The sequence below is a fragment of the Micromys minutus genome (genome assembly GCF_963924665.1).
Source record: "Micromys minutus genome assembly, chromosome: 31".
NCBI classification, from domain to species: domain Eukaryota; kingdom Metazoa; phylum Chordata; class Mammalia; order Rodentia; family Muridae; genus Micromys; species Micromys minutus.
This window is the reverse complement of record NC_137966.1, coordinates 9,217,675-9,242,880: the sequence shown is the minus strand read 5'-3', so window position 1 is coordinate 9,242,880 and position 25,206 is coordinate 9,217,675. Positions and strand designations below refer to the sequence as shown.

General features: G+C 45.6%; 1 protein-coding gene across 6 annotated transcripts in view; it reads right to left on the bottom strand.

The window, feature by feature from the left end:
- The window catches only part of TENM2 (teneurin transmembrane protein 2), a gene marked incomplete at its 5' end in the record, with an annotated part of 923,762 nt that overhangs the window by 105,437 nt on the left and 793,119 nt on the right, over positions 1-25,206 (bottom strand). For 3 of the 6 annotated variants that reach the window (XM_080942456.1, XM_080942459.1, XM_080942461.1), the window contains 2 exons: positions 23,027-23,239; positions 24,983-25,183. In XM_080942456.1, coding sequence (XP_080798582.1) covers positions 23,027-23,239; positions 24,983-25,183 — 414 coding nt within the window. The remainder of the gene's footprint in view (positions 1-23,026; positions 23,240-24,982; positions 25,184-25,206) is intronic. The other 3 variants (XM_080942457.1, XM_080942460.1, XM_080942458.1) reach the window with 2 other exon arrangements.

Here is a 25,206-nt window from a genome sequence, read left to right as displayed (position 1 = left end):
CCTGAGTTCTGCAGTAAGATGTTGTTTCAAAAGCAGAAAAACACAGCCAAGCAAAAAAGGATGGACATAGTCAATGCAGCCAGGAGAGCACTCTTAAAGACTTGGGAGGAAACAGGAAAAGTGGAGCAACTTCCTGGACAATTCCCGGAGTAAAATGTACAACTCAGTATATTGACAGGATGAGGTGGTGTCACTGCGGGTGAAGAGAGATTCAGGCCCGTTCTGAAATATACCCTGCCCCATGACAGGTGGGGGAGGGAAGCAATGGCGTCTGTCACTTAGCAGTGTTGTCTCAATAATCTACAGCCTGTATGTCTCACCAAGCCAGTTCAGGGACCACAGGAAACGCGCATCATCATTACATGTGGCCGAAATGGCGGGAGCTCCCTGGAGTTAATTAACTTTAGGTAGTGGGGTCTTGGCCCTCCAAGTGGCAGAAGAGGGACTTAACCTTAGGCCAGTATACTTTGTTCCTTCTAGCTTGGTAGGTTTCTGTGGGAGAAGATGGCCTGATGCTATCATACCAACAGCTGAATTATGGCTTCTGCATCTCAGGTCCGACCAAGCTTGCCTCAAACATTTCACACCTTTACTGAACGTGTTTAGATTTTTTTTTTTTGGCCATTATTCCTTAAACAATATGGTCTGCAACTTTTAACATGGCATTTACGTGCATTAGGTGTGATGAACCACCCAGAGATAGTTTTAAGGATGTAGATGTGTGGCGAAGGTTATGTACAAATAATACATCGTCTTACGAGGGCTTTTTGGTACTCTCTGGGGCCATGCAACACGCTCTCTATGGAAAGAGAGGGGTGATGTTGTTTTTGCTTTGACTCCTTGCTTTCTAAGCAGATTTCTGATTTTAAACTTCATTACCCACATAGAGGTCCCTTTAGGGGGAGAGAAGACTGGAGCTGTAAGGCTTCTTCACTGTGAATTAATAAATGGCCGTTTTGGGGTTAGATGTAAGTTTGGGTCGTATGCAGGGATGAGTAGAGGGTTCATCTGTGGACACAAACAGATGGAGTCACTGGAGCTGAGAACCAGGCTGTGCGCTAGAAAGATCCTGCAGCGGAAGTGGCTGCTTGCTGATGCGGTTTTGCCTCTTGCTCTGTTTATAGCCCCTGATGAGACTAGCGCATGGGAACCAAAAGGACTTCTGAGGGAGAAATTCCAGCCCAGTTTCACGGTTACTGAGCGCTGACAGTATGCTGATTTTGTAGCAGATCCTCGAGTGCCCTTCAACAACTATTTTGTGAGCTATTTTTCTTTCTCTTTTTAATCAATGGGTCAGGAAAAGTCCTGGGGACCAGGTGATATATATGAATAAAGAATGCCAAGCGCAGGGGAAAACCAGTGTTGCAAGTGTTTGGGAGAAGAGTAGTTCAAGTGGTAGACGTTGGAAGGAATGAAGCCCCGAGGTAGAAGATGCTTGAGTATCCTAGAGAGAGAGCAAATGTTCAATTGGCCAGAGCAGAGTCAGTGAGGTACAGCTTTACAGTTTGTTTGAAGCATACTGGCTTTATTCTAAGAAGATGGCTGGTGTGAATGTGTGTGTGTGTGTGTGTGTGGTGTTGGCATCAAGGGGAGGCTAAGCAGAAGTGTAAGGTTGTCCTTTGTAGTAGGTGGTTTACAGGGGGAAATTTAGAAGCTAGGCCATGAGGAGGTCACAGAGCTAACTGGCTGTACTGGCTGGTTTTGTGTCAATTTGACAACAAGCTGGAGTTATCACAGAGAAAGGAGCCTCAGTTGGGGAAATGCCTCCATGAGATCCAGCTGTAAGGCATTTTCTCAACTAGTGATCAAGGCGGGAAGACCCAGCCCATTGTGGGTGGTGCCATCCCTGGGCTGGCAGACCTGGGTTCTATAAGAAAGCAAGCTGAGCAAGCCAAGGGAAGCAAGCCAGTAAGTGACATCCCTCCATGGCCTCTGCATCAGCTCCTGCTTCCTGACCTGCTTGGGTTCTAGTCCTGACTTCCTCTGGTGATGAACAGCGATATGGAAGTGTAAGCTGAATAAACCTCTTCCTCCCCAACTTGCTTCTTGGTCTTAATGCTTGTGCAGAAATAGAAGCCCTGACTAAGACACTAGGTAAGCCATGGTTTGCTTAGTCTGAGTTGTGGTCTGGCGTGGCTACTTGCAGACAGATACCTGTAGGTTTCCCTACCCGGTCCTCTGGAAAGATCTTCTGAGGCACAAATGTGGCCCTAGATGATGTAAGTATATCACATCCCCTGTTGGGAATCAGTAATTGATGATGGGGGTGGGGTTAGGTCTCTGTAGAGATTTTACTTGCCCTTCAAAGTCACTTGCCATGTTAAAGAAGGCACCTGGTGACCAAGGACGAGTAAAACATGGGGATACCTTGCTTCAAAACAGCACATACAGGGAAGGACCGAGGAAGAGGTCAGAACTACAGGGTCACAGAGGCTCTGTGGGGTCAGGAAGGACAGTCTCACTTCCAACAGCTGCAGTGATGTTCTTAATGCAGTGACTTCAGACCAGAGGCTATTCTTTTTTTTTTTTTTTTAATGATGTATTTATTACATAGTGTTCTGCCTGCGTATATGCCTGAAAGCCAGAAGAGGGCGCCATATCTCATTATCGATGGTGGTCAGCCACCGAGTGGTTGCTGGGAATTGAACTCAGGTCCTCTGGAAGAGCAGCCAGTGCTCTCAACCTCTGAGCCATCTCTCCAGCCCAGAGAAGCTGTTCTTATTCAGCTAGCTCCATCTGCCTTTTCTTGGGTGTCTCTGGTCATTCCCAGAAGATGTGTGTGTTATCATTGCTGATCTTTTAATTTCTCTGTGTTCTGTTTATCCTTTAGGGCTAGCTTGAATCATCCCATCTAGTGTGTATGTATGAATGTATGTATGTATGTATATATGCATGCATGCATGTTTATCATTCTATATACTTTTCATATCTATCTACCATCTATCATCTATCTACCTACCTACCTGCCTATCTATCTATCTATCTATCTATCATCTATCTATCTACCTACCTGCCTATCTATCATCTATCTATCTATCTTCTATCTATCATCTACTATTTATTATCTATCATCTATCTATCATCTATCTATCTGTCTATCTATCTATCTATCTATCTATCTATCTATCTATCTATCTATCTATCTATCGTCTGCCTATCTTATCCATCCATCCATCAATCTATTGCTACCCATATCTACTCATTAACCCTATCAATCCCTCCAAATCCGGAGAACACTCGGAGACAGATGGGTCCATAAGAGAGGGTATGCTCTACCTTGCCTTGTATAGAACCAGTAAGCATTCCCACCTTTCTTCCTCTTCTTTAGTCCCCTTTGCCCTCCTCTGGGTGTCACAGTGTCCCCCACGTCCACCTTAGTCATCAATCCAGAGTCATCTGCCATTCACCCTTCCTATTCCAGTGACCCAGGCCAGCTGAAGCTGGTTCTGAGACTGATTGAGTCCTGTGACTCGGGTCTTGCATTTAGCTTCATCTAAAGGATTACGAGGGAGGGGTTACTGCTCACTGCGGGATGTTTGTGTACAAGTTTTGCAATACTTCTGAGCAGAAAGCGCACACGCAAGGGTGCCACAGTATGAGGAGCAAGGGGGCTTTTGTTTCTCAAGGGAGTAGAGAGCCGGCTTCAGAATTCCCACAATCTGGCATATGCTATTGTTAGGTGCGATTCTTCAGCTCTGCATCATGAATGCATCCTGAGAAAGGCAAGCTCCCTCTTTGAAATCTTCTTGTTTACCGGGAACCTAAATTCCCTCTTTTCAAATACATTTTCACATGCAAAACAGCAGTCTGTTTCTGCTAAGTCACATTCCTGCTAAATGGATAATTGAACGGGTAAATGGGAGCTGCTACTCAGCTGCTGACCTGCAGAGTTACCACACGTAGATGCTCCCAAACTGCAGTGGAGCAATCCTCAGGAGGCAGAAAGCATGACTGATTTTTCCAATAAAGCTACAAAAAAAATCAATAATCCCTGCAGATGAGATGCTTGCATCTCTAACCATCTCGGAGCTTTCTTCTCTGCTACCTCCACCCCAGAACAGGCCTCTGCCTCTGCCTTGGCACCTGCTTCCGACCCCTCACCACCAGGACCAAGCCTGCATTCTATTACAGTTCTGCTGAACGTACCTTTTAGGGAGGGCTCTGCAAAGCTTCTTGATTTAGAGATGCCTGGGTTTTATGTGGTTGAGGAAAAAGTTGCTTAGCTTTTCCCGAGCGCCAATAAGTTCTGATATATGGCTGCGCATGTCTGCATGATTAATGGCACATGCAATGCAAGGACTTGGAGCTTTCAGAGGTCACCCCATGTGTACTGAATAATACAGCACAGATCCAAAAATACCCTTGGATGAGAATCCTGGCTGCACATAAACGCAATGACATTGCCTGCTTTAGTTGACATTGCCTGAGACTTGGGGCTTCAAGAGAAAGCCACCTCCCCCAAGCAGGTAATTTCCAGATAAAGCAGAAGATCATTTTGGTTTCCTGGCTATTTCTCTGTATGGTTTCATAGGTACCAGGAAAGAGAAGGAGACTGGGAAAAAAAATTACAAGGCTGCAACGTTAGTTTCTGACAGGATTTGCAAGTCCGGGGTAGCCAGGCCTCGATCTAAAGCAAATTAAATGTCCATGCAAAATATGCTACTGTGTGCAGTGCTATGACTGAGAATTTAAATGCACCAAAGTCAAGAGATTCAAAATGATGGTTCCCACAGCAACTATAACTCAGTTCTCTGGTGAATATAAAATTAACTTTATTGCAAAACATGCTGTTCAATTTACGCCTTAATCTAGTCATGGCAGACTTACAGTTGCTGTGAGAACGCTAACTCTGAATTGTTTTGAATAATTAATTTAATGAAAAGTTGGTGGAAATGTGAACTCTGATAGAAAAGTCAACTTAAATTTAGGCAAGTTGGCCAACTGTGCCAAAACGGAGTGACAGCAGGCCAGTTAGAGAATCTGAAGTTACTTGGTGCACTCTTTAGCCTGGAGCACACTGGTTACAGAAATGGGGTGTTGTCCTCAATCCCCAGAGGGGGATCTTTGGGGGGAAATGACTTGACCAACAGGTGAGGGTGGTTCTCTGGTACCTACATACCTGATCAAGTTGTGCGACTTCAAAGAAACCCTGTTGCTGCTGCTTCTATCTGGGCACAAAGCAGGTTATCAAAATAGGGAATGATCCGAGGTGGTCAGTGGGGTTCGGAGCTCTTTTCTCTGACTGTCCATCTATCCACAGATTACTTCATTTCTGAGAGTCAGCCTTTCTTTTGTGTAAGATGAACATGCTAAGGGTCTCCACCTCAGAATCTCAACACAGAATTTAGATGGGTGCGGGCAAGGCATAAAGAGTTAGCAACCATGGCTAAGTACTCAGTAGCGTAGCTGGTGCGATCTAAATGGGAAACTCAGCTGAGTTGGCAGATTAAAAATAGGGACCAAACACTAACATTTTAGCTCTCTTGGCTTCTTCACTCTAGACTGATCTGGTACAAAGCTAAGCTGGCAAAGGGGACATCAGAGCAGAAGCAGGAAGTGGCAGAGGGTGTGGCCATTGACAGCGCATCTTCCTTGAACTCCCTCTGAGGTTCTAGAAACCGTCTCTTCTGCCAGATTCAAACCGTTTGGTTTCTTATTTAAAAAGTACTCCATGACGTATCGTGAACACGTTTTACATTTGAGAGCTGGATTGTTTCTACCCCCTTCTGAAGCATTTTTCATGGTTGGAGGGTAATAGTACCCCCATTGTGAATGTATACTCTAGACCCTAGACAAAAAAAGTCCTCTGTTCAAGCCTAAAAGACCCCCCCCCCCAGACTCAGGAGAAACCCTTGATCTACCCAGTGAGTCCTTTTGGTTGCCCACCTTTGAAGCCAGCTCTGTACTTCTAATAAATAGGTAATTTTGGCAGCTGAGAAACAATCTTTTTGAAGCCAACCTGTCATTTCTCCTTATTCCCTCCCCAGAAATTCTACATACAATGTGGTTTTTCTTTCTTAAATGAATCAGATGCTGGGCAAGGGGGAAGGGCACGCTCCCAGGGAATTCAAGGCTGGCCAGCAATCCCCAAGTACCTGCTGTGTTAAAGGCTCCAAGGCAAGGGATAATTTAGCCCCCCCCCCCAAAAAAAACCAAAACAAAACAAAACACTGAGGGCTGGTGAAACCAAAGAACCAGACCCTGCCAGAGGTATTGTCAAGGTTTTGATAGAAAGGGACAAAGTAACAGATTGTGAGGAAGAGACATTCAGCAGCCTGTGATTGTTAGCTTGTGGAGTTATCCTGGCTTGGCTTTAAGTACCTTCTCTCTGCACCAGCCTCACAGTGTTTGCAGATCCTCTGCCTCCTTCCCCCTCAAAGTCTTGGCTTGTGGCTTTCTCCCTTGCTGTGATCAGTATCTGGAATATTTTAACGTCTCCTAAAAGATTTGATTTTATAACCCTGCAATCATTTGTTTTTACTGCTCAGAAAATATTTTAAAGCTGCCTTACTTAGCGGAACCTAATCTCACTGGAGGTGGAAGGGAAATTTGAATGTAGGATTAAGGATATCCTCAGAGCACAGAGCTCATTTAGAGCCGATGGAAAGAGACCCTCTGGTCTTGGCAGGTTTTTGGCTCTTGTGGAATCTCACCCCTGCTTTGCCTGCAACCCTAGAGGCTCATGGGAATGACCTCATCAGCCAAACTCCCTAATGATTCCTTCCTGTCTGGGGGCTCCCCAAGTGCCACTCAAGTTGGCTTCAGGAGTCAAGCTGGACGCTGGTGGGACCTGAACTTACATTCGCTTTCCAACTGTCTGAAAACTGGCTTTTACAGATTTGGCTGCCTTGGGAAAGTGTGATTCTTCTGACCTTACAATCTTCTAAGATGTACGCACCCGCGGGCTATGGCGGGGAGGTCCCAGACTACACCTGATTGCTGCCCGGATGGGTGTGAATGTATCAGTTATGGCAGACGCACTGGAACCCTGAGGAGCCTGATGAAGGAGGGGAACCCTAGCTCACAATTTAGAGCCGGAGTAACCTTCATGCCGAGCACCTAACTAGAAAGCGCAAAGTCGCGATGGCTCCCACGGTAGCGAACAGCCATTTCCTGACCTGCGCATTGTTTTCCCACCCCTGTACCTTTTAAACTTTAAAATGGATTTGGACTTACTGAGGAAAGCTAACACTTCCTACTTGATTCTGGAAGCCTAATCAGCTCTTAGTTCCTTCCCTGTGGATCTTGGATGTTTTCATCTCCCTTGTCTCTGAGGAAGAGTGTCCTGATATTTTTTTTTTGGGGGGGGGGAGGAGGGGTCAGACGGGAAGCACGGGTATGTCAGCCTTTGTAGCTCCTGTGCGTCTAGTACCTTCCCAACACATGCATTCCAAACGGCCAGGTGTTCCCCCGGTTCCTCGCCTGCCTCTGAAGGATGCTGACGGCATGCCTGCATGCAGAGGGAATGGATGATCGTAGTAGAGTTTCATGCTGGGAGCATTTCCCAGGAATCAGTGGCCTGATCTGAGACAATTTAGAAGGAGGAGCAAGCAATCTAGAAAATGTAGAATACTTGTTCTGTGCTGTCCAGGGAAAATTATCAACAGGTTTACACTGCTGAACTGGAGTCTTCTCCCCCGGTCATGCCTGCAAAGCCCAAGGAATTCCCCTCAGTAGAGTAGACAGAGCATGTAGGCTCAGGAAGCAGAGGGAGAGGACAGGAAAGGGGACTGTGTGGCAAGGCCTTGACCACAGCCCTGGAGGGGAGGTAGTAACTCCATAATACCTCCTGTCCTCATGGGACAGTCTGACCTTCCTGGATGCTCTAACCAAGGCAACACAGGAAGGATTCTGGTCCTGGCCTCCACTGTACCTCTTGGGCCCTTGTGCCTAATTTTCCTGGGCCTTTCTGTGAATCCACTGCATCTGGAGAAGGCACAAATGAGACTTCACATGTGTCATTTTGCCAGTCTAATGGAGAGTGACACAGGGGACCCAAGAAGCACAGATCAGACGGCTCCTTTAGCAGGACAGAGATGTCTAGAACCCTGTAGCCTCCCATGGGGAAGTTCTAGGTCTGGAACACTCACAAGAGTAGCAGTTGCGAGCATGGCACTGGACCAATGACAAGGGCAGAGACGTGCTGCAATGGTGTGGATGTACCATGCTGGGTCTGCTGAGCGGTCAGGTGGGCACACCCCCATGCATGCACACACAGACATGTACACACTCATCCGCACGACAGGAATCAGGCCCTGGCTTATCTGTGTTTATCATTGGAATTTGGAGCTGGCTCTCGACTGGAATAGATGGGAGGAAGCTAGGAATCTAAAGACCATGACAAGGTCAGCTCATGGTTCTTGAATGCTATCCTTGCCGATGGTGTTAGACCGTAGATTCGAGTCGGTGAGTCAACCTAGCTAGTCTGGTGTGAAATACTTCTTGTTGGCTGCTCACTGTGCGTTTGGGGGGCCTTGCCGCTCTCTGCGAGGCGCACTGAGGCAACACAAAGTCTTTTGAGCTCCTTGGAGAAAATTCACCATGTAAGTACAAATTGCCACCATTGAACCACGGGCATGAGACTTGTATCCACTTTAAACCAGCCACCAAGGATGGCTGGAGTAGCAAAGAAAAGCAGCCAAAGCTGTCCCAGTCTCAATCCAGGTCAATGATGGTTTCTAATTCCCATTACCCCTGCCTTAGAGGCAAACACCAGGGCCACACACGAGCACTCCACTGGATGGCTTAAACAGCATTTTTCTTTCTTCCTTCCTTCCTTTCTTTCTTTCTTTCTCTCTCTCTCTCTCTCTCTCTCTCTCTCTCTCTTTCTTTCTTCTTTCCTTCCTTCCTTCCTTCCTTCCTTCCTCTTTCTTTCTTCCTTCCTTCCTCTCTCTCTCTCTCTCTCTCTCTCTCTCTCTCTCTCTCTCTCTCTCTCTCTCTCTTTCTTCCTTCCTTTCTCTCTTTTTTCTTTTTTGGCCAACATTGGAAAATTGGGAGAACAGACAACAATCTCACTCTTGCCATCTGTTGAAAAAAAAAAAAGTAGCCATTTTGGGAAAATGATGCCTCCGTCTCTACGTGGCAATACACAGCTGGAGCTGGCACGTGCCCGCCCTCTAGAGCCCGGGCACTCCTCAGCCGACTCCTGCTCTTGTGGTCACACCCGTTTAATGCGCTCACTCAGTTTGCTTCTGCCTCTTGTTCGTGGAGGATATCTGAGATTATTTTTCTCTCTACTGGTTATGCCATCCCCTCCCTTCCCTAAGTCAACAAAGATCCTGAAAGTGTAGCGCCCTCATTATCCAAATCTTGGCCAGCTCCTTTTACCCAGCCTCTCCTGAACAAGGGAGGCATGAGAAGGGCCTGCTTTCTCCCCCTCCCCTCCCCTGTCCGTAATTCCACCCTAAAAGCTCAAAGTTTTCTTATTTCGAGCTGTTCAGGCAGTAATCCAACTAAATTAGACCATAAGCATTTGAAGGTTGTCATACTAAATAAAAATATAGGTATCGCTAGGAGAAGATGAGACGTACTTAATGAGTGTTATTTAACAGAACAAGTTGTGCCATATATGGAGGATTAAGAGATAAAAAAGGATAGGAGGGAAAATCAGATTTTAATGAGTTACCAACTTTGCTTGCTTTAACTGAGCTCCCTCCATTGAGGGAATATTAACACTTACAAGGGAATCATCTGCATGCATATATATATGTATATGCATATATACATATATATGTATATGTGTGTGTGTGTGTGTGTGTGTGTTTGTGTTTGTGTGTGTGTGTATACACATATAGTTGGTACCTGACTTACCATTATGCAGTAGCATTGTATTACCAAAGAACTCAAATCTGTCTTCAAAATTTAAGACTTCTATCCCTACATTGATTGGTCTCTTAGGGAAGCCACAAGCAAAGTTCAGTACTGGAGAACGCATACAAATTATTGCCTGACATGCCAGAAAAGGGACCTCGGGTTAGCAGTCTTGTTGGCACAAGGGCCGGTAAGATCTGAAGTGCTCTGGTCTATTACTTGCTTCCTTACAAACCATTCTCCATGTTTTTTACGCTGGAAATAGCCCCAGAGTGAGGTCTCTGGTGCTGCATCTAGGATGATCCTGGATACCTTAGGTGCTCCTTATCACACTCAGACCTGGGAATATGGACCCCAGACTCCGCACGCACGGCACCTATGGCTTCCTCAATGCTTAGATTCACGTTCTTGCGTACGGTGGTGGGATTCTTGGCGCATACCCGTCTCTTCCTGTTTATTTCCTCTTGCTACGTGTGCTCACTTTATTAGAAGGATTGGAAATGATGCGACACAAAGAGCTTCTCATGGGAAACTGGAGAAGGCTGTAGACTTCACGTTAACACCCCAGGTTCAGCCCTAAGGGTGTTTGTTTTATTTTATTTATTTTATTTATTTTTTTTTATGGGATGCTGGGCCTCTATTCCTGCCCAACCATATGTTCTCTTTGCTGGTCTCAGAACTTTGTGAAGACACATTTGGGAAGCCGAGATTAAAAAGCATGAAGGTGTGGCGTTGATAATTTTTAAGCTAACATTTATGGACTACCGGGTGCCATGTTAAGCGTTTCTTCCCAGATTAAGTCTCCAGAATAGCAGGATGGGGCTATGCCCGTCCTCAAACTACAGAGATGAATCAAAGCTCTTGTCAAAAGTCACCCAGATGGCAAATGACAGGAATTAGTTATAGCGCCCAGGCCTCTCTGAAGGCCGAGTTATACACACTTCCTGCATCTCCCCAACCACTGAACTCACAAATAATGACACCAGTCAAGGGTTGTTAAAGGGCGTGAACAGCAGACAGGAAGACGTTACATTCTGCAAACCTAATGTGTGAGATAGTTGCTAGTCTGCAGTGGCCTCTCATACGTCTGATGCGTTGTAAATGGTTTAATTTTGGGTTTCTCTATGATGTGAATGCATTTCTTAAAAAAAAAAATCAGAGCCACATACAGCAGGTCAGTGAAAGGATGGATAAGGATCCTTTTTGGTCTAATCATATGGAAATCAAAAGTTAACTCAGTTCCTATTTAAAGGATGGCAAGTAGGTTGATAGCAACATGTTTAAGGGAAGCTACTTGACCTGCTGCCATTCTCTGGTTTAATAGGAAAAGAACCGCTTCCTCGTCTTCCCTCTACAATCCTAACTCGCTTCCCCCTGTTCAGGAGAACTACAATAAGTGCTAGGTGGGCTGCCTGGGTTTATACACACACAGGACAGACAACCAGTCCCCGGTGCCTGGGACAGCGTCTATAACGCAGAAGCCACGTTTTAACTTTCACACTACCGGAGAGAGTGAATCTTTTAGATGCTCTGGTGGTTTCCTAACTCACTGGACTAAAATCAGGCACAAACATCCCCCCCGTGCTTTCAAGGTGATTATTTTATTATCTTTCAGTCCCCCCCACAGCATTATTTCTAGACACCTACTTGGGGCTGTCTGGCAATCCCTTTTGAAGTTAAAACATAATTTCAAAAATAAGGAAATGCAATTCACACTTATCAGGGCTCGTCACCTGCATACAGCCTTAGACTGATGACCTCCTCCTGGGCTGAGCTTTAACCGACACCATTGCGGTTGTGACTAGGTATTGCTACTGCTAAGCCAGGGATTCTTAGCTTTTTAAATTCTCTAAGACAGTATATTTTTCCACCTGAGTATATGTATGGGTTAGCTTGTCCCTCTTTAGGATGGTATTAAGGGACGAGTGGCTTGTACCCCGTAGTCCTAGGTCTGATGCGTGTCAGGATGAATAAATAGCCTATGAGACCTGTCCAGAAACTGCTCGGAACTTGGAGTCTAGTAGGTGTGTGTCCATGCTTCCCCACTCCTTGCCAACTGTGTTTATGGTGAGAGAGAGAGAGATCTCAAGGACACGCTCATATACGGTCTTTCTTGTTGCAAATAGAAGCAATGGTCAACTGAAATAAAGGAGAGTTAGGTTGAGGGGAGATTCTAAACCGGCAGCCAGAGACCGTGTTTTATAGGATTCGTAAGCTTCTTTTTCCCCACTACCTTTTTTTAGGTTCTTAGACACATCTGAAGATGACGGCAGAGGGAACATAAATGAACTCTACGGCCCTATTTATAGGTATAGTTTCTATACCTAGCCTAGGATAAAACCTTTGAGACACAGTAGGGACATAGGTTGCTCCGGATTTCTGTTGTCCCAGGGAGCAAAACGCCTTGAAGGCAGAAATGAAGGCCTAGTCTCTCAGAGGAACTTAGGGCCAGCAGGAGTTCAAAGTGGCTCTAAGGAAGATACCTGGCTGCCTGTAACCTGCCTTGGGAGCAACGCTATATGATTTCCTGGAAGAAGATATTGTAGGCAACTGGTTTCTAAGGAGGGACAGAGCTCGAGGGATCTGAAAAGGTTAGATACACGCACGTGGACTCCTTTGGAACTTTGGACACCCTGGTGGTATCAGCAGGAAGCAAACTTGGCAGTTGGGATGAGCCATGGAAATGCAACCGGTGTGAATAGTTCCTACTGTGTGACGTAGGTTTGTGGGATCCAGACAACTCGGGTCTATCAGTCTGACAACAAATTTAAGAAGGACCAAGGATTTCCCCCTCCTCACCCTTACAGTTTGTAAAGGTTTCTTGTCACCACCGGCCTCACTTTGACTACCGTCCCAGCTCACTTGACAAAAAAGTATGTCAGTCTCTGCTTGATACTTGCTGGCCCAGGGAACCAACTGTATCTCTATTGAGAACAGAAAGAAACCAATGCCACCATGGACCAGGGTGGAGGCAGTCTAGAGAATTCTTTAGTTACTGCTCAGGGCAACATCTGGACTTCCCCTTCAGGGTTAATCAGAGAAACGTTGCCTGGTAGTTTTTAATTATACTACACATGCCTTGTCCCATCACCGCAGACCAAGCAGGCCTCTTTTCCTGATTATGATGATATATATATATATATATTTAACAAACACTTTACTTAAACTATGGATTCTTTTTTAATTAGAAGAAAGATTAACTAAATGAATTTTCTCTTGTAATTTAATCCATTCTAATTATCTTGAGACTGTTTATGATGAAATACTTAAAATTTTGCCTAGCTGCAAAATTCACAAGTGAAAAAAAACTCTCCAAACCAGCCTATGGTATGGTATGGGTGTTCCTGAAGCTCTGGTTGTAATGGTTCACAGAGGCACGTGACAGGAAGAATGGAGACAAGCACATCGCACTCCCCACTGGCACGTGTTCCAGATGGTGGTACCCAAAGGCAATAAAGATAATCTTTTAAAAACAGTTGTTTCTATTATTTGAGCCACACGTATGGGTGTGCGTGTCTGTGGGCATATGTATGGGTGAGAGTAAGTGTCCTCAGACACTAGATATATCAGAGTTCCCTGGAGCTGGAGTCACAAGAGGATGCTGGGAAATACATTTGATCACCCTGGAAGAACAGTGTAGGCTCTAAAATGCTGAGCCATTTCTCCGGCCCCAATATAGTCTCTTAAATGTCTTGATGACACCCATTATTTTGCAAGCAAATCTATGTGAAGAGGCCATCGCTCTAAACACGGCGTAGGAAACGGAATGCTGTGAGGGGAACGGGTTGTTGAGACTGAATCCCATCAGGCAAGCAACCCGGGAGGAAAAGCAAGACCTGTTTCTGACATGAACATCTAGGGTATCCTTCTGATAACTCAGGAGACGAGCCAAGGAACTACAGAGGTTCCCCAGATGTCACATACAGGTCATGCTCCAAGGAATCAGGAAAATGCAGTTAATTAGGAAGGAGGGCAATTGTGACGTTTATCACGACGTTGAGTGGGAACAATCCGATAATCAGTGGGAGATTCGATCTTTCTAGAGGGCATGCTTGTTACAGGGTAGAGTCAAAACTGGGATTACTAAATTATTCTTTTTTAAAAAAATTTTTAATTGGATATTCTCTGCATTTATATTTTAGATGTTATTCCCTTCCTGCAATGCCATCCCCTCCCATTCCCTCCATGAAGGTGGTCCCTCTCTCAACCACCCTTTCCCACCTCGGCACCTTGGCATTCCTCTACACTGGGAAAACGATCCTAGATTATTCTTGATTTACAGAACCAGAGCAAGTAAAATTGTGCTACTGGGAGTTGTGAAAGGTAAAATACATAAAAGAGAAACTGAGGTATGTTCTAAGCGATGCTAACTTGTGGCATCTTCCACTCATGAAAAGAAAGAGCCCCTTACTTTTCCTTCCATAATGCTGGACTCAAGTTCTGGGTTTCAGGCATGTTAGGCAAGTGTCCCACCACTGAGCTAGCCACAGCTGACCAGACCCCTTACTGCAGACCACGACATTCTACTACACTCGTCAATGGCGTGGTGTCTGTGGTCTCCAGTAAGAGACACGCTGGTTTCAAAGGATGCAGTAGTCTTCTATTCAAGAGTAGCTATTTCTAAATTATACCTCAAACAAGTTTCTTCGTTTGAAAGATACTTATTATAAAAAAAACCCAAAACCCATGATTAAAACAAACTCATGGGCTACTTGGTTTTCTGGGAATACCTGTCTCAGAGTTTGAGAACCTTTGGCCAGTTTTACAACAATAAATATTCGATTGCATGTATAGCTGCATTGATAAGATGAATAGGCTCAGTTCTTGGTTTGCTATGAGAATGAATTGTAGAGTAAACCATTGATTAGAGGATGGATGGAGGGGACCTTTACTGTAATATGCCACTAAATGCTTGATGGCTTTGGAGGCAGATTTGTGGAAGGGGTGGCTAACAAATCCGTGTCATTTGTGTTACGTAGGTGCTATGTGATGAGGCTGTCGTAATGACATTAGCTCATGTGCATGGGGTTCTAATATCAGGCCAAGCACAGTGCTGGCTATACTTTTCATCCAGTCCAAGAAAGGATGTGCTGTTTAGCAAACCACAATCATACGGACAATGGGATGGAGGCACATTCAAAGTTAGGAGAGCTGCCAGGGTTTGAGTTTGAGCAAACCTACTCAAAAGCTGTGCCCTTCAGCATTTACTTAGTAAGCTTGCATTTCTCCTGAGCCAGGGGAAGTAGAGGGAGACAGAGGGTCTTCTCTAATATCTTCTATTAAAATATACACATAAATGGATGAAGTGGGGGATAACTTTTCATTATTAAACATTCCACCGTCCACAAATGTATACAGGAGCCAAGGGGAGCAGATGAATGAAGAACTATTATACCCCACAAAGGGGAGGGAGAACCTGTTGAGACCATATCTAGAGGCTAGGCATGCGCCCCTGGTTGAGGGATGGGGGCCAATCACCCATCTAAAGGAAATACAGGGACAAAGAGCGGAACAGAGACTGAAGGGGCCATCCAGAGACTGCCCCACCTGGGGATCCATCCCACATGCAGACACCAAACTTAGACACTATTGCTGATGCCAAGAAGTGCTTGCTGATAGGAGCCTGACACAGCTGTCTCCTGAGAGGCTCTGCCAGAGCCTGATGAAAACAGATGCAGATGCTCAAAGCCAACCATCAGACTGATTACAGGGACCTCAATGGAGCAGCTAGGGGAAGGACTGAAGGAGCTGGAGGAACCTTATCTGGCATCAATGAAAGGGGAGGCCCTTGGTCCTTGATGCCCCAGTGTAGAGGAACACTAGGGTAGTGAGGCAGGAATGGGAGGGTGGGGGAGCGCCCTCATAGAAGAAGGGTAAGAGAGGATGGGATGGGGGTTTGCAGAGGAGAAACAAGGAAAGGGAATAACATTTTAAATGTAAATAAAGGAAATATTTAATTTAAAAAAAAGAAAAGAAAAAGCACCTTTCACTAGTTTCAATGATCAATTGCATATCATCAGTGGGGCAACACTCACTCTGTCTGCTCTTTTAATGTAAGGTCTTTCAGTGTTTGTTATGGGAATATACATTGAAAACCTGCCTTACAGCAGAGAAAAGGGCTTGATTGCATTTGAGTGGCCCATTCACAGAAGCCTGCCTCAGATGCAATAAACTCTGGAAATGGACAGGTCCATAGAGATCATCTTACTCAAGTGTATTCTAAAGTCAGTCAATCACATAGTACATCTGTGATATTTGCAATATCTGATCTGTTATTTACTTAATATTTTTCTTTAAATTTACTCAGGCCTAATATTGCTACCTACTATCAGCACATCCCTAAGCAATAACATCCATGTAATCAGGGATTTGATGTGGTAGTTATATTTTCCTGATACTTATTCTTAACAGCGTTGTATAACTGCTCAACAAAGTACATTTCCATCCAATGGACAGCATCTTGTGTGTGGATACAATGCCCTAGGAAGCAGCTATATGGTTGAATACCAATATTTCCTGTATGAAAAAAAAAAAGAGCAAGCTTATTTTGGTCACATGGTCTAGGGTGCATGGACTATGTTTGTCAACATCAAGCCTAGAATACAACTGTCCCCCTCCAAATGCAGTTTCTAGATTCCATAAGGAATGAGATACTTCTTGATGAGAGAGGGGGTCTATCATAAATATCCCCAGGCATTGAACTCAGCAGGGCTGTCTTTCTCTTTCCTTTCAAAGTCTTGAGATATTAGTGAAGACATAATGTCTTTATTGTGCACGGTAAGATCCAAGAATCATAGGGTTGATTTTCTATAACAGCTCAGTTGCTGAGTACTGAGCATGCACTAGGGCAGCCCATTCTACCTTTTCACCAGATCCTATCTGCAGTCTGCCTGCTGGGAGCTCTCCTTCATGGGCATATGCCTTGAGGGTTGTGAACCATCTTCAGTGCTTTATTTGCACAAAGTATTATATCATCAGTGATGTAATGAAGTTTCAGTAAACAAGAGACCATAACTACGATGGTGGTTCCACAGATTATATTAGAGTTTTATCTTTCTCCTCACTTTGTGACATGAAAGATGCTTGTGAGTCACATGTCAATGTGATACTGTAGAAAGCAACCCCACCATTCTGTGGAGCAAATGTATAATAATGTATAAAATTTCGAATAGTACATAATCCTTGGTAACACGTGCCGTCGTTACTAGTTTATAGGTCTACTGTACACATTTTTGTTATTGTGAAGCATGTCCCTACTTATTAGAACTGTTTACTATAAACAAGATTTTGTAGTTAGCAATACCTATAATTTTCCATAGCTCTCAAAATTGCATTAGGCCACACTGAATGATTGACCTAGATCATTTTTACACAAGAACTCTATTCTGTAATGACAAAGTCATCTAACCATGCAGTTCTTGTATCATGTCCCCACTAATAAGAGATACACACTGTTTTTGATGGGTCTTTCCCTGCTACTACAGGCTATGGGCTAATATACTCTGAGAAGTGACGAGACTCTAAACTCCCCAGAATTCTCCCTGTTCTCTCTTCTTGATAAAGACCATGCCATGGACAGATAGTACTAATTACCTGGGAAACCCTTCCAGAGATTTTTTTTTTTTTTTTTTTTGCTGGAAGTCTAGAATACCAGGTCATAAGATCAAGACAAATTTGGTGTCCTTTGTGTCTACTTTTCAGCTGGTACTGAAAGCCCTTCTTTGACAGCTTGGACAAGAAAGCAAACACTGTCAAGGATGAGGATCTCATCATGGGTAAACGTTATTGCTAGTTTTATGATTTTATATTTCTGCAGTGACTAAAAAAATGTATCCCTGCCTTTTTATGTCTCATCCTCCTTATTCTGGGTTCAAGATCTAGAGTCAAAGAGAATGTCTGGGCATGTGACACTCCTGATGTACAGTAGACAGCTCATATTTGGCCATTTTGTAGGGAGAAATTACTGTTCTAAGAGTTCACATATAATAGTAAAAGGACTAAAAGTTCAGTTTTTTTTTTTCTTTTTTAACAAGGACGAGGAGGAAAAGGATGCTGATAACAGGTTTACTGAAAATAGTTCCAATAAGAATACTTGGAGGACTAGATGAGTTAACCAATCAGAGATGGAGTTGCTCTCATGGATGGGATACTGAGGGTGACTCCACAGAGGCTAGATTTCATCTCAAGCAGATTCGACTCGCCAGAGTCACAGAAGCACAAATGTCGAAGCATTAATTGCTACAAAAAAAGGGGGGTGGGCCATGGCTACATCAGTTCCTCTCACTAGGATGCAGGGTGGAAGGACACGCAGACACAGCTGCTGTCGTGTGAGGTTGGCTAATTTTAAAGGTGGCTCTTCTCTACATGCTCTCCTTATTGTTCTGAGACTTTCTCCCTCCTGAACTGTGACCCTGTCTCCTTCTGATGGCAATCACTTAAACAGCACATCTCATTGTCGCCTGGATGGTTTTACCTTGGGTAAAGATTCATTATCCTTATTAACATCTCAAGAAACCTTTTCTCTCCCCAACCAATTAAGGAGGAAAAATAGAAGGGGCCCAGTGCAATGGCTGGAAAAGAAAACTCTTCTGACATGTGGCACCTGCTAGGTCACTCAGCCCCATGTGGCTCTAAGAATCAAGTTGTCATGCTTCTGAAACATGATCAGAGGTCAGGACCACAGAGGTAAAATACACAGGCTGCAGTTCACTGCCCAGGTTCAAAGCAGATTGTCAGGTTTAGACAGTATCAGTGTTGGTAGACTGAGTCCCTAGACTGTCACTTTGTGTTACTTGGCGAGGCTGGGGACCCATATCCAGCAGAGGGCCACAGCAGTGCACCATCCACAGATAACTGGCCTCATTTCCCTGGCAAGAGGATGCTGGTGTCTTCTTGTATTTTCCCAACTATTCCGCCAGTCAAACACACCAACACCCGATCCCCTTTGTATTATATAAGAGATGCTTATCTGGGTTTACTATAGTTCAAGTGATTTGACCTAATAAATATTCTCTAGTTCCACCCAGCTGCAGTGTGATGGCTCTTGGATGGCCCTCTTATGTTGAATCCTTCGTATTAATAAGGGGTGGTGGCAGGTGATAGGCAGGTGGCAGTTTATAGGAACAGAAATCCATTTTAGAATCACATTTAAGGAATAAACCTCTTCTAACCACACAATATGCCTTCTGATTTATTCATAGGAAAAAAACTGCACCTTACCCAAATAATGCTAATATATTCCGAAGATATACATGACGTGTGGCGATTTAGATTCAAAGTCTATTCTTATCTATGCAGCTCTATAGATTATAGTTGGACCTTATCGTTCACTTGTTAGGAGTGAGCAGAAGACTCCTTTTGGGGCAGATAATTTAGTTTTTACAGTTAACATCGACACATGCCACCTTCTATTCAAATCTGTAGTCATAAGACACATGCTAAATTTTCAAACAAATATAATTTGGTTGCAAATTTTGGGAATGCATTTGACCAAATATGGAGAGACCCCAGGGGCTTCTATCTGAATGACTTTTAGAAGTCTGAACTTTCAGTGGCTTATTTTCTTCGCTTTCTATCTTATTGCTCCCTCACTACAATAAATGCAACGATGCAGGCTGGCAGGAATTGTTCTGTTGACTATTTGCAAGGACTCCCCTGAAACCATCTCTCTGTGACCTTCTGAAGACAGGCTGCAGGCAACCTGGGTGCTCAGTGCCCGCCATCACCTTCCTGCCTCAAGCCCGCTGTTTACTGACCGAAGCTATGTCCTTCTTGTTTATTTTCTATCTTCAAAACATAGCATTTGAGGCTCTGTGTGGAAAGGACCTAAGTTCCTCTCTTCCCTCTGACTGTCAGTCTCCCCGACAAGGAGGAGGGCCCATCCTGGGCTTGTAAATTGTGGCATTTACTTTAAGTGAAGTGACAATGACATCTGTTCAAACTAAAAGGCTCAAAACTCCAGAAGCCAGGAGCCGGAAGGCTTAAGAGGCAATTATGCACGGATGATCCTCTCTCCAACTTTCCAGTAGTGGCTCTCACCAACTATGGGGCGTTTGCTGTCTTTGAGAAAACATGGAGAAGAAAACAAGTAAGAGACAGCACGGGTCCTATTAACAAAGCTGGGGAAGCCCTGGTTTCTCCCGAGACAAAGCTGTGGCCACTGCGATCTTAACAAATCTCACAGAGTAGACTCTAACGTCACTGGGCACCCTCATTTTCAAACCCCCTGCACCAGCACCTCATCATTCTTTATGTGGCATATAACCCGGCACTTCTCTGAGAAGAACTCTAAGAACTCATGGATGTGAGACTTGAACTGAATGCTTCAGGGAGTAGAGACACCCTCTGCCAGGTCATTGCACCCAAGGGCCTGCTTGCTGGAAGTGCCTGGCTCATGTGCTGTCCACAGCCTCATTGTCTTCTGCTGAGGTCGAAGCTCCATTTCAAAGTCCCCTGAGAAAGCTCACTTTTTTTTTTTTTTTGGTCTTTTCTCACATCTATTCTGTGTATCCTTTCTCTTTTTCTTTGGCCCCAAGATCTGTCAAGCCACAGTGGATGTCTCTTCCTCAAGGGGATACCACCTACCTTTCTCTCTCTCTCTCTCTCTCTCTCTCTCTCTCTCTCTCTCTCTCTCTCTCTCTCCCCTCCCTCTTTCTCTGTCTTCCTTCCTCCCTTCCTCCCCCCTCTCTCCCTTTCTTTCTTTCTTTCTTTCTTTCTTTCTTTCTTTCTTTCTTTCTTTCTTTTTTTAACCTCTCTTCTCTCTTCATCTGGACTTAGGCAATTTTCTCATTTAGAGTTCAGTCCCCCTTTTTTTTCCTTTAAAGGACCAGATAGCAACTGGCTTTGTGGGGGATCTGTTTGCTCTGTTTGTGATTCCTTGATGCTGAAGTACAGCTTGCAACTGACCAGATGCCAAAGAACCGGTGTGGTTGTCCCCTACCAATGGTCTGCGTATAGACACTGAAATTTGAATTTCACGGACCTGTCAAATGTCAGAAACTATTTTATTTTATGCTGGATTTCTGTCAAGGCTTAAAAGCTGCCAGAAACAGTTCTTTGCTAGCAAGCCATAGAGAAGCCTGGCAGTAGGCCAGGTTTATCCCTTTGGCTACAGTTGGCCAGCACTTGCCACAGATCTACCTGTACTTTCCTTTTGTGGACACACAACAACAACAACAACAAAAATAGTATCTAGCAGGAGTGAGAGCCTACAGGCTTCACTCTGGAGACACTACCCCTGCCTTTTACTTCCCAGGCAGAGAGAGGGTGAACCAAGGTACAAGTATGTGACTGGAGAGATGGTGGGATTATTTACCTTAGGGGTCTTGATTGGCAGGAGTCTTTGGAGGTGGGCGGGGCAATAGGGACAACAGAGGTATGGGGGATGGGGAGGGATTTTTATATAAACCACACCAGGCATGCGGAAGTACATCAAACATCCCGGAAGAGTGGAAACCTCTGTAAGGACTGCCTCGGTCGGTCTTGGGCTGTGCACATCCCTCTCCTGAAAGTCTGGCAAATAGTCCCTCAGCCTCTGCAGGGAGCGGAGGGGAGAGCAGCTGCGGGGGGCGGGGGGGGCGGGGCGGGGGGGATGCAGGACCTAGAGCACCATTGAAAGACTGCAATAACAATTCACTGCTAACAGACTGTCCCAGCAGGGTCCCAGTGCCAAAGTCATGGCCTTGATTGGCACGCTGCCCCTCAGATGGCCAATTAGATAGGACGGTGTGAGAGCCACTGCAGAGGAGGTTCACGTCCTCTCTGCTTAGCTGCCCGAATGAACAGCATGGGAAACTGAGTCTGACCTCATCAGCCAGCCCTGCGCAAGCCCCCCCTCCTTGTATCTCCTGCTAGAGAGCCTACAGTTTAGAGCCAAGCTACAGTTTAGGGTTTGGGGCTAGGACAGAGGACAGGCCTCCGAACTTATGGCTCGATTGAGAGATAAGTTGAACTGGGCAAGCAGCTGCTTGGTTGGAAGCCTCCCAGAAGGTTCTGTATATGTTAGTAGGTCCTCAAGTCTGGTGTGGAAGGGTTTCCCCACACACTTACATAATCGACAAGAGCAACAACTGGAGGGGAAAAAAACAGGTGGACTGCTTGTAATCTTAACCACTGGAGAGAAAGAGTATTGGCTTCCAACCTTCCATCAGAGTTAGACATTCAGAGCAGTCTGCTTTTCTGAGCCAAAAAAAAAAAAAAAAAAAAAAAAAAGCAAAGCAAAAGAAACACAAAATGACAAAAAAGCTAAAAATCCAAAACTCCCAAATACCCCCCCCCCCACCAAACCAAATGAAGAAACCTTAAAACCCCATTACTTATTATTTTGGGGAGATATATTTTGGGGTCATGTTAGATAGTTCAGGTTGACCTCAAACTAAAGATTCTCCCATTTCAGGTTCTTAAATGTCGGGAGTATAGAGTGTGCCCCTATGCTGGTCCTTAAAATGATTACTTCTTAAAACAAAAAAAATGACGGTGGTGGTGTTCGAGACAGAATTGCTCTGAGCGGCCCTCACTGTCCCGGAGCTCACTCTGTGAAGCAGGGTATTCTGTAACTCAGAAATTCACCCTCTTTGGCTTCTCAAGTGCTGGGATTAAAGGCTTACACATTTACATATATACACTTCTGGTCAAGAAATGTGTATATATATGGATGGTAACTGAGTGGGGGATGAAGGCAGACCAGGGGTGGAGTCCTGGAAGGCAGGGAAGCTCAGGAGTCAGCGACTTAGCTGAGTGAGCAAGTTAGGAGCTTGGAAGTACGGCAGTTGTACCCGGCCCTCCAGAGGACCTGGATGGCGGCGTGTGCATACCGAACATGCTCCACAACAGCTTCACACCGTTACTCTGACCAGGGATGCAGGGATTCGGGCAGAGAGCACAGGGAACAAGGGCACAGGGATCTCAGCGTGCTTGGCCGCTGCAGGCACTGACAGTTTCCCATGCTGGTACATCGTTTCCTCCCCAGGACGAGGGCTTTGGAAAGGGTTCATTATCCGACTGGGTCTTTTTCCACCCCCAAAAATGCAATCCCTGCAAAGAAGGGAAAGGCTTTTCCAATACCGGAACCCTCGCTTTCCCTCTTCCCTGACCCCGTGGAGATTTGGAGAGGCAGCGGGGGATACTGGAGGGCACATGTGTCCCTGAGGGAACAGCCAGTTGCAATGCGCGACCGTCACTACCGATCTACGATTTATGAAAATAAAGCAATATGTGCCTGTTTCGGTGCCTGCCGTTTGCCTACCAATGGTGCAGTGTTCACCATTCCAGCCCTCTCGGCATTCACATTTGCCATCTTTACAGGTCCCGTGCTCAATGCAGCGGGGGTGGCACACGCGCTGGTCACAAGCCGGGCCTGTCCAGCCCTCTTCACAGCGGCAGGCTCCCCCGATGCAGACGCCGTGAGTGCCACAGTCTACAGAGCAAACTTCTGGAAGAAAAACAATGATTACAGCTCAGCACCACAGTGGGGTGAAGTCCTCCATGGAAGCCAGACCACACACATGGCTCCAGCGCTGGGGCCAGAGGCCATGGCGTCTTTGCCAGTTTGTCTTTCCGCTGGTTGGGTAGTAACTTTGCTATTTTACATCTATTTATATTTTTCCCCCTCTCTCTTCTAGAGCAGTGGTCTTCAAACCTGCGGCTCCTGGGCCGGCAGCATCCTCATCACCTGGGAACTTGTTAGAAATGCAAAGAAATGCAAATTCTTGCGCCCAGGTTGGATCAATTAGATGTGTTGTGGGCACTGGGCTTAACCAATTCACTTTAACAAGTCCTCTGGGTGGTTTGGAGACTCACTGGCGCGTGACAACAGCTCTTCTAGATCCTAAGACCAGCGGAGGGGAGGTCAGGCAGGGGCTCTCATTTGACAAGGCTGACTGGGAGTGTGCATTTGACTCATACAAAAGGACTATCTGGAAGGTTCTGACTCTCTGTTCGGCTAGGGCTCTTCCTCATTGAGAGCCTGAACTGAGCAAGCCACTGAAGCCTGTTGGGGTCCCTACTGCTTCAACCTCACAATGCCTACAGACCCACGTTTCCCCAGATCACCACTCCGTGGCAAAGATAGTGACTGTAAAGACCACTGCACTTGCAGGGCTTCTTTCTCAAAGGAGCTCAAAGTCTTTTGTGGGGGAGGTGGGGAGGAGACAGACAGACAGATACTCACTCTGGCATTTCAAACCCATCACTCGAGGACAAGCACGTGCCAGACATTCATCCTTACAACAGCCCACCGAGGGAGGCGTGGCTCGCCATGCCAGGGGAGGGGAAACCACACCAGGATGGACAGTGACTGGCTCAAAGTCACATCACGTCTGCAGTTAAAATCGGGACTCGGGGCTAGAGCTCTGCGTCACCCCCTCCCCTCCCCCAACCCTCTGCAGAACTTTGCCAGGTCTGCCAGCAGATGAAGCCAGAGGTGAGTAGGCTGACTCCTTTCCTTTCCTTTTTGGAATAAAAGATGCATTACTTTCCTCATTGTCGGCAAAGCTTCACACATCTCTTCCCTTTCTGATTGCCACGGCAATCTGACAGCTGTCTCAGCACCCCAGTGAAGGGAGCATCACGATGATGGCTTTGCTTGGATAGGCACTCATCAGCGAACAGAACCTTTCTTGGGAAGGTTGGGACAGGCTTGAACTGTTGAACTGTCCCATTTTTTTTTTGTTTTTTTTTTTTAAGGTCACTTGGGAAGTAAGACACATACTCTTAATCTTAGGAAAATAAAGTATACAACATAACTTCATTATTATCCTGTCGCTGGAGAACTCCAGAGCTTTATAACATGTTCACACGACACCCCGAGGGAGCCTCTTTTCTGTTTTATAGGACATTCTATTCTGCTTGTCTGGGACGGAATTGTTCTGTTTTTGTTTTCTGCTACCTTTAGGGAGTGTACAGAAGAAAACGTATAACGCAAGCAGAAGTGTCCCTCCTGGGCCTGTCGTCCATCTGTGGCAATGGAACCAACACACTCATTTGATTTTTCTTTTCATCCCCAAAGACCACAAACTCCAAGGCTAAGGAGCCAAGAGCAAGAAAGACACAGTAAATCTGACCAAAGTCCCTCTTATCCCAAGCTGAGGGCGAAGATGAGATTTCCATCCACCCAGAATGGGACGGGACACAAGGGTCAAGTGTGGAAAACTGAGGCCAGGACCTCTTGGCTTACCAACAGAGCAGTCGGGACCCATCCAATTCGGATCACAGTTGCAGAGGCCGGAGTCAGGGAGGTAAGTGCCATGCCCACTACACTGGTCTGGGCACTGGACCCTCGCCAGCTCACAGTTGAGACCACCCCAGCCGGGGCTGCATAGACATTCTCCATTCACACAGACACCATGGCTGGAGCAGGTAGGATCCAAGCAATCAACTGCAACAAGAAGAGAAACCATT